This window comes from Vigna umbellata, chromosome 1 (genome assembly GCF_029865625.1).
Source record: "Vigna umbellata cultivar VRB3 chromosome 1, Vumbellata_1.0, whole genome shotgun sequence".
NCBI classification, from domain to species: Eukaryota; Viridiplantae; Streptophyta; class Magnoliopsida; order Fabales; family Fabaceae; genus Vigna; species Vigna umbellata.
In genome coordinates, this window is record NC_142165.1 from 26470375 (window position 1) to 26480151 (window position 9777).

Here is a 9777-nt window from a genome sequence, read left to right on the forward strand (position 1 = left end):
TTAAAAGTCAAAAACTAATTATAATCAGATTTTAAAATCCGTTATATTTCTCAATGAATTTTAAAATTCATTGAAAATAGGATTTTGAAAAGTTTAATTTTTTTAATTTTATTGAAGAGCATTTTGGTTTATTAAAAATGCAAGAATAAATTTAAAAATGTAACGAAAAACAACGGTAAAAATAAACTTGCTTTATTGCTTTATTTAGAAAAAAAGTTTAAACACTTCTTAAAATTACTTAAGTATTATACCTTATTTACAAACCTAACCCCAGCAAACATCTAACACTTTGAAAAAGTTTTTTAAAAAAAAAAAAAAACTCTGCTGTGTTTCATTGTTTTCTCTACTTTTGTCCCATACGTGTTGCATTTATTTAGGCTTCACTATATTTCTTCAACGGTAATAAATTATGGCATCTAGTCATCAACGGGTTTTATATCTGACTCAGTTCTGTACTTTTCCGCTTTCTATTCCACTGGAAGTCCACAACGGTAACTTTTCCATGCACTTTCAGGGCGTATCAGGTATCTCCTCACTTTCCAAATTGACACACCGGAACGGCTCAACAACTAAAACGATAATGATTCATACAAAGCTAACAAAAGAAACATGTCAACAAAAAATTATAAATAAAATATATTTGTCATCACATAATCTGATCAGAAAAGGACGGAAGTCGCCTGAAGAAGTTTGTCGGAATAGACGGCATGTCGTCGCGGAACCTTGGGTGGCGAAGGTAGTAGAACAAAGCCACCAACACAAGGCCCCTAAACGGCACCGCGTAGAACAGCAACGACATCATCAAACAGACCACCGCAAATATCCCCGTGGCACGTGGGTCCCGCCAGCTAAACAGAGCTTCCAAGCGCTCCCCCTGTGCCGCCACGTCACCTAGCAATGTCTGCGCCCTCCCCGCTACCGCGCGCACCCTGTCGTACCTCATCTTAACCACCTCCGCTGGGCGCGTCGTCGGGAACCCGTCGAACTCCTCGTCCAGCTCGTCCAGGCTCACCATGTCCACGTATGACATCCTCACATCAATGTTTCCAGGGACCCTCTGTCTGTAACGGAATCTCAACAGTAAAATCAGAAATGCGCACAAGAATACAGTGGGAAGCACTAGGTATGGACACAGTACGGTCGCTGCAAGCAGCATGTGGACCAGAAGCGTCATTGGAGGGTGTACCCACGTGCGGATCCCATCCACCCAACCTAGTAGCGTCGCCGCACGTGAGAGGCATCTCACCACTCTGAACCAGTTCGCCTTGCTACGCCTCATGCCCCACATGTGCGTATCAGAGTCCAACATGAACTGAACAACTTCCTGACCCAAAGCCGGTTCGGACCGGGCCAGCCTCGCCGTTACTATCCTCATGGCTGTTTGGCGCAAGATGTCTTGCTGGGCAGGGCCAAACGGACGAACGTAGTGCATTCGTGGTAAAATTGGGCTTGCGTAGGCCTGTATGAGACTCAACCATGAGGAACATGAAAATCTCACCGCAATCTCTATCTCTCCCATTCTCTTCGCACCACCTGGCAACAGAACGACCAAGGAGTACGAGTTTGCGTATACCCTGTTCGTCTCCAGTGTGGACAACCGCACACGAACTTTCCCAATTCGACAGTCTCTGTTAGGTTTTCCGTCTTCCCCAGTCTTGTATCTCCCGTTATCAAACACTCCAATGGTGAGCACCGTGCAAGGGTCGTAAACATCCCAAGTGTATTGTTCGTTCCATCGCGGGTTGAACTGGTCCATAATAGTTCGTGTTCGGACCCATTTGGGACCGTATTTGGCCACCACGAAAGCGTCTGTGGTGCCATGTGTTCCATCAATGGTCTTGACAGGAAGAAGGTTTGTCGCGCCACGAATCCCAACCTCTAGCAAACCGATAGGGGGCTTTGTGAGTTGTTTGGCCGAGGCTCGAACATCGCTGGTGACGTGAGCCGTTTCGTCTATCACGTGATACCCACCTTCCAGGCATACTCGGACGTGAATCCTGCCTGCATACGAACGACTCTCGTCTTCGCTGTATAGGTTGAACCATCTGGATTTCAGCTCAATTTGATCGTCAGTTCTCCGCTCGATGGTTGCCACGTGGACTTTCGCATGCCCAACTGTTTTCGAATTTGACACGTCCTCCACTATTAAAACAAGAAAGGGCTGAAACGGCTCGGCTGCTACTAACACGAGGTCCTCGTTCCACGTTGGGTTAGCCGAGCCGGATGAGGTTCTCCCTGTTTTAAAAACCTGGGCGCCGAGCTGAGCCTTAACGCAGAGCTCTGGAGTTCGAACCTTAGCCTCGGTTTCAGAGGCAAATTTCAAATCCTGGGTTTGGATGACCGTTAACCTCAGATACCAAAGCTTGGGAGACAGATACACTTTAGCTCGCGTCTCAGGTAACAATCCACCGGAATCGGACAGCCAAGCCTCCTGAAAAGCCTCGTCGGCCTGAGACCCGATCCAAACCGCGAGCATGACATCATTTCCAGGCGTGGTTTCTGACTCCAGAGTGTACCATTGCGGAGCCAGCGGACTATCGGGAGGAACTCTTCTAGGCACCTCTTGAAGATCAAAGGATACCGTCCCGAGACAACTCTCGCTCTTTTCTTCTCCTTCTTTTACCTCTGACCAAACTGAAACCTCTAACGATGTCGAGTTAAGACCCTCTTTATCGAAGGCGAAAACTTGATCCCAGTCCTTGCTCTCTGTCTCGCTTTTAGTCTTCACGCTCCGCGTCCCAATCGAAAGATTCGCGTAAACGGTCGAACCAGTTTCCAGTCTGGCTCGCTTGGTCTTGACGACTCGAACATATAAAAATGGTATGGGATCTACGAGGTCGTAAGCGCTGCGGCTTCTATCGCTACTCAGAGAACGCAGTTCACCATTGCTCACATTCAGATCCGTGCACTTTAAAACTTCGGGGTGCCTTTCATTCCCCTGTTTCGGCTTCTCTGTCTGCCCAATCGAAGGATTTGACACCTCCTGTTTTGGAGACGCCGTTTCCTCTGGAACCTCCTCTTTTGGCTTTTCAGCTGTTGGTTCTTCTTTTGGTTTATTCTCATCTGGCTTATTTTTTTCTGGCTCATCTTCCTTTATCTCTCCTTCTAAATTCTCGGGCGGCTTCTCCTCTGCCGGTGGTGCTGACTCTGCTTTCTGCTCACCTGTGTTTTCTGTTTCCGGTGGGTCATCCACGTACCAAACTTTGAGACCGAGTTCTCCTTTGATCTGAGAGAATACGCTCCTCTTCTCTAACGGATAGTACGCAACCGTTTCGGAACCAGACTTCACAAACGTGCTTCCGGATAGTTTCACTTTTCCTAGAAAAGTGCTTCGTTTCCCTGTTTTCTTGTCGTTGTAGAGATTCACCTCTAGTATTTCCGAAGCCATGGAGTCTTTATCGTGGACAATGAATTCGAGCGTCTCGTCCCATTGAGGATTGAGATCTCTCGATTTCGTGTTTGTTCGCCGTCGCTGGCCGTCGAAGTCCACAATGGCGTAAGCACTCGCGGTTCCTTGGCCGTCCTTTGGCATCAGGTTCTTGGCGTTGCAAACTTGGACCATGAGCTTCCTTCCAGAACTTTCCCCCATAGCTAAATCTGGTGAGTTGAGAGACAAAATAAAATTAGGGTGAGAACAGATGGTTTCTGGTTTTTCTTATTTATTAGGTTTGGTGGAACAGTGAAAAGATGAATGGTCATTTGGGGGAGAAGAACGTTTAAAGAAGCAAAGCGAGGAGCGGGAACACGCGGAACAGAAGTGCTACGTGGCAAAAATAAAAAACCAAAGATCGCAGTTTAGCAGTGAATGGGGAAACGTGTGTACAGTCACCATGCCGGCTGAGATATATATATATATATATATATTTAAATCAATTTTCTACAGTTTTCATTTTTACTTTTTCTTTTGAAATTTAACCGTTTTTTTTTCAATATAGCAATTTACTAATTTATTTATATTAAAACTTTTTATTGAGATTTAATTTCCATTAATATCTGAATTTTATTTAGAACAAAATTTGATGTAAGTTTTTTTTCAAGATAAGAGTAACAAATAGGAAAATGATACTTAGACAACAAATTTTGACAACATTTCGACACAGCACACGTGTCAGCGTTTGAGCGGCCCACGTTTTGGTTGGAAAAAGCTGCTGCGTTCTGAGAAAGTCTGATGAAACCTGCTTCAACGCTGACGTGGCGAGGACGGGCACGGGCACGGGCAGATTGGGGTGTGCGTTTCAAAAATTAAAATGACGTGGCAATGACAGAATTGGGGGCAGATTCAAATTTTAGGGTTGTTTCGAAAATTTGAGATTCAAATATTTTGAGAGAGAGAGAAAACGGAGAACATTTGATGGAGCACCTTCTTTCCTTCTTTCCTTCTTTCCTTCGAACCAGCCACCACAGCTGTCGCCGGATACGCGCCGCCCGTAGACGTTGCCGTTTTCGCTCCATCCAGTGCCGCCGGTGTCCGTCGTCTTCCACCCAGCCACGCAGTTCCGTTTGCGGGTCGCGGCAGCGCCAGTGTTGGCAGACGAACCGAAGACGGCATCGTCTTCCCTCCGGCCCAGCCAACCAAGTTTGCGTTTTGAGTATCGATTCCTCCCACCCGCTTCCTTCCCTGTGCCGGACCCTTGCGGTGGCCGCCGGACTGCCGTCGGAGTGTCGCCGGACCAAAAATAGTCCCACTTGGTCCCTTCCCTTCCCTTGATGATATTTTATGGACTTGCAAATCTCTTTTGCCAGTAAACCAACTTCCTTAGATTGTACTGATTCATTGGATGGTAGAAATACATAAATTTGTTGCAATATATGCTGTCTTTTTGGACGAATTTCTCATAAACTATGCTTAGAATATATGTTCATTAGATTTGATAGAGTATTGAGATCAAGTTCTTTAATTGCTTGAATAGACCCAAAACTATTTTTGTCGTTCTTGGATTTATTTTGTTAATTTGAGTTGACAAATCATGATACAATGATAATTTTGTTTCGGTTCTTACATGTTTTAATCACATCTATTGGTTTGAAATTCCACAGGAGACTATTGGATGACTGTTGATAATGGAATCATTAGGTAGGCAGACATAATTGGAGGGTTGGTGGAGTGGGAAACATTAGTGGAAGTTTGTTAAGTGGGAATCATTAGTGAAGATCGTGGGAATCATTAGTGAAGATCGTGGGAATCATTACTGGGGCCCTAAACGAGGGGAGCGATCAAGACGAGAGAGGGAGTGATCAGGACGAGCGGTAGATGAGGGGAAGGGATTAGGACGAGCGGTAGATGAGGGAAAGTGATTAGGACGAGTGGTAGACGAGGGGAAGTGATTAGGACGAGCGGTAGATGAGGGACAGTGACTAGGACGAGCGATAGATGATGGGAAGTGATTAGGACTATTTTAAAACAGCAAACCGTTTTAAAACCTATTATATACTGTTATGACGAACGCCTTGTAAAGACCGAACGTTCAACTGAGAATAAGATCGTAGACAACGAACGTTCACTAACACATAAAATGAACGCCCATCGAACAGCAAGCCAGGACGCTCGTCCAGCGCGCAGCGTAGAGGACGCCCATAGAACAGCAAGCCATTTCAGCTTTTAATTTTCATAATTTTGTCAATTGTTTTTAACTTTCAACTTTTAATTAATTTAATTTTCCTTGCAAAACAATCCAAAAAAAACCCCCCTTTTTTTCGTGTGTCATCTATGACTGAACCGCAATACTTCCTAGTCTATACTGCATTAATTCAAATCATCAATAACTCGTTAAATGGATTTAGAATCTTAAACAAAAGATGAACATTGGGGCACCTATTGCTGCACCAAATTCAATAAACTGGCCGTAAAAGGTTTTCATATGACGCTACAAAAGCGTACATTAACATAATTACAATTTGGTTCTTAGGAGGACCACGAAAGTCACTATTGACTCGGTGTTCAAGAATCCATATAACAATTCCAATCACAAAAAATGAGACAGTCGTAGCACACCACATATCTGCTGTAAATGGTTGATAGGACGAGCGTCCTCTGCGCGCTGGACGAGCCTCCTCTGCGCGCTGGACGAGCCTCCTCTCTGCGCGCTGGACGAGCGTGCCCTCTGGGCGACAAGTGTCTGGGCGAGCGTTCTCCGCTAGCTGGGCGAACGATCTCCGCTCTCTGGACGAGCGTCCACTTTCTGGACGAGCGTCCTCTGCGCGCTGGACGAGCCTTCTCTGAGCGCTGGCCGAGCGTCCTCTGCGCTGCGCGCTGGACGAGCGTCCTGGCTTGCTGTTGGATGGGCGATCTCTTCTCGATGCTGACAGCCAAATGATGCGCTCCAAGTCTTTGACAGTATCCAATCCTTATTCTACTTCGAAATAAACAAACAAAAGCATCAAAAAATATTTAAACAGTCAAAATTATACTTATATTGTTACGTGCCTGAATCTGGAATGTAACTAGAACGCTCTCTTCACACACTTTCACAAGCAAGGGATAATGAAAACAATAGCTGAATGAACCTCTTTTATTAAATAAGAATACTGGATCAAGAAAACAAACAATAACTGGGAGCAGGATCTCCGTCAGTTATCTGAGAGCATAACCTCTCTTACAAAATTCCCAAATCAAAAGCATAACTTTTTCCCTAGGTTCCTCCTCTATTAATACTAATCACTCCTTCCCAAAAAGGGCCGAGAATAATAATAACTATTATTTATTATAATTATCTGGTAAGAATATATCTATTCTTATTTATTATATTTATGCGTATTTATTATAATTATCTGGTAAGAATATATCTATCCTTATTTATTATATTTATGCGTATTTATTATATTTCCTTCTATACTATCCTTCTGTTGTCAGATTGACGCTCGTCCTTGCTCAGGCCGCTCGTCCCTTGCTCGTTCAGCCCTTGTTGCTTCCACTCCCTCAGGACGCTCGTCCTCGCCCCTCGTTGCTCCCACTCGCTCAGGACGCTCGTCCTCGCCCCTCGTTGCTTTCCCTCGCTCAGGCCGCTCGTCCCCTCCCCTCGTTGCTTCCACTCGCTCAGGACGGTCGTCCTCGTCCCGCTCGCTCTGCTCTCTTTCTCTTCTCCTTGTCGTTCGGCCATCAAGCTCCTCCCTTTCAACCGTTCGGTCATTGTCTTCTTCCGTACGGTCCCCTTCTCTCTCCCTCCTATATCTTCGTCTCTCGTAAACTCGCCAGGTCCTAACATATATCAACAATTATATACTTTTCATGAGAATTAACACTAAAACTTACTCAAAAGCACAACAATTTAAGCAACAAAAACAAGTAAAATTTACACCTATCACTCCTCTCAGCCAAAGGTGTTAATTATACAACTAATCACCCTGCATGTTTTTATGCCACCAAAGATCTATAAATTGACGTACACATATCACATCTCTTGATATAGTTTCCAACAAAAAATATCACAAATCAAAATTAAATTTTAACAAACAACTAAACACACATCCAAATCCACATCTATGTTTGGCACCACTTACTGTAAACAAAGGCTAAAAGATTTCAGGATAAAAATTGACAAACCACACGAAAAGATGATAAAGGAATGTGCTGTACCATTGTCCTGATGCTGCAGAGCAATAAAGCCCGGTATTTGGATCATAATAATAGCCCAAACTGCTGCTATAATAGTACCTGGACCATCAAATATTGATGTCAGAACAAGCTTATAACAGCTCTTTTTGGTAACAGAATTCATTAGAAGAAGAAGTGGGTACAAACCCTCAACTTTTGCCACCTCCTTAATACCATAATGATTTTTTTTTTGGTTTTGAAATTTACAACAAAGATAAATAATGTCATGTATATCAGACTATTTCCCAAAATTTACGTGGAAGAGAAGAGCCATACCCAGAAGATTCATCATACACATAATCATTTTGCAATGCTCCACCTGAAAGAAAAGTAGAACAATGTTAAGTAAATACTAATCAAATAAAAATCAGTAACAAAGACTTTGGAGGCCAATTTACCTACCCTCAGTGCCAGAATTTATGGCGTCCGATGAAGATTGACTAACTGTATTATTTTCATCTGTAGATGGCTTACTGTTATCATCCTCGTCAGCAAACATATCGTAATCACCTTCACCAGTGCTAGAGGCTTCTCCACTAGCCAAATGTTGATTTGATGGACCTTCTTTTGCCCGGGCTAACTTCTCATATCCTTCTGAAAAGGGGAGAATGTAGAAGGCATAAGCATTAAGCAGTTAATACCACGAAACTGGCACCCTTCACTCGTTCTCATAAACCTAAATATCGACAACATCATAGAAAGAAGAAAGAAGAGCCAAGGAAAAATTGACAATTAATAACCTGCCCCAAAATCCAACACTTAACTAATATGGAGGTCCAAAGATAGTTTCTCCAAACACTAAGAATAACCAAACACCATGTATGATATTGATAATAAAACAATAAATTCTATCTTGCATCATGACCATAATAACAACATAAGTTGAACAGTATTATAATAGTAAAACCAAGTAGTTAAATCAAATAAATTATAAAATCAAACAGCATATTACATCATGTTGTTAACAATGTAAACATAATGAAACAACAAAACATAATATAAGTAGAATAAAGCATAGTGTATAACACTAACCCGCTTCACGATCAAAAACCTCTCACTTTTCATGATAAACATATGCGAAAAAGGTCAAGGAGCCAAAGTTAAGCATAATGTAGGCATAGCAACTAAAGATACAGTGAATCAAAACAAGTCGCATGACATAGAGTCTCATCAGCCTATCTAAATGATTACATGTTTACACAATGCATAATATCTACAAAGCCCGGAGGGATTAACTCAACTGTATTCACCATTCTCCATCAGCTTCATAGCATCCTCAGTTAGCTGGTCAAATACAACCTTAGTCTCAGCAGACATTTTTGCCTTTCTGTCACTGTTACCTTTTAGCCTTCTCAAGGCTTGCAAAACCTATTGGAAGAATATCGGTTAATACTGCCCAACTAATGAACCTCAAAAAACTCTTAACGAAGTAGATATATGATATATAATTCCAGCCTAGTCAAGTATAAAGATTTACAAGATATAAAGAGAACATGTAAATGAACATGATATAAAATTAATAATTGCAGTTAGATACAAGCCAAATATAACTTTAAATATTGTTTCTTATATTTTTATCTTTATGAACACCATTAATCCTTTATTTTGAAAAAATGGCAATTAACAGGCTTTCTCTGATAACGGTTTAGGGTTGCCATACTCAACTCAAGTTAAAAGTAAATTTGCATACGCAACTATGGAGTCAACAGCAGATTCGGGTTCTCTTATTTTCTGTATTTATTTGTTCCAACTTGAAAAGCACAATGTCAAAATTACACATTCCTTACACGTTCAGATTTGAGAGTAAAATATTTTTAACTGGATAATATTTTTTAAGGATATGAACTACCCTTAGCAAGAAATTCCACAACTCCTTGGCCACATAAAAAACCAATGATTGCCTAAACAAATGGATGATCTACAACTATTCTGGAGTGAATTGGAAAATAAATATTGTATTTTACAATGATACTTCAGTAGAACAAAGAAATAAAAAATCAGAAAATTAAGAATGATAAAATACATACATACCGTTTCCCCAAGTTCAAGAACATTTGCAATCCGCCTCTTCATGACGGCAATATCTTTAGAAGAAAGGTCCGGCGAACCTCCGGCGGCACTCCGGGACAGGGACGGAAGCACCTGGGACGAAGCGACACCTTCAACGCCTCCCTAGGTCGCTGGGC

General features: G+C 42.4%; 1 protein-coding gene and 1 long non-coding RNA gene across 2 annotated transcripts; both read right to left on the bottom strand.

Moving 5' to 3' along the window:
• Positions 1-559: 559 nt before the first annotated feature.
• On the bottom strand, positions 560-3766 carry LOC124846232 (C2 calcium/lipid-binding plant phosphoribosyltransferase family protein). Its single transcript, XM_047323452.2, has one exon. It carries the CDS (start codon positions 3587-3589, stop codon positions 647-649), a length of 2943 nt encoding a protein of 980 aa, XP_047179408.2. The 5' UTR covers positions 3590-3766; the 3' UTR covers positions 560-646.
• A 3556-nt stretch (positions 3767-7322) lies between these two features.
• Positions 7323-9777, bottom strand: LOC124837550 (uncharacterized). Its single transcript, XR_015784980.1, has 6 exons — positions 9623-9777; positions 8624-8959; positions 7994-8064; positions 7868-7910; positions 7574-7651; positions 7323-7341 (listed from the first exon to the last, which is right to left on the bottom strand). It is a non-coding gene; the product is annotated as an uncharacterized LOC124837550 (long non-coding RNA).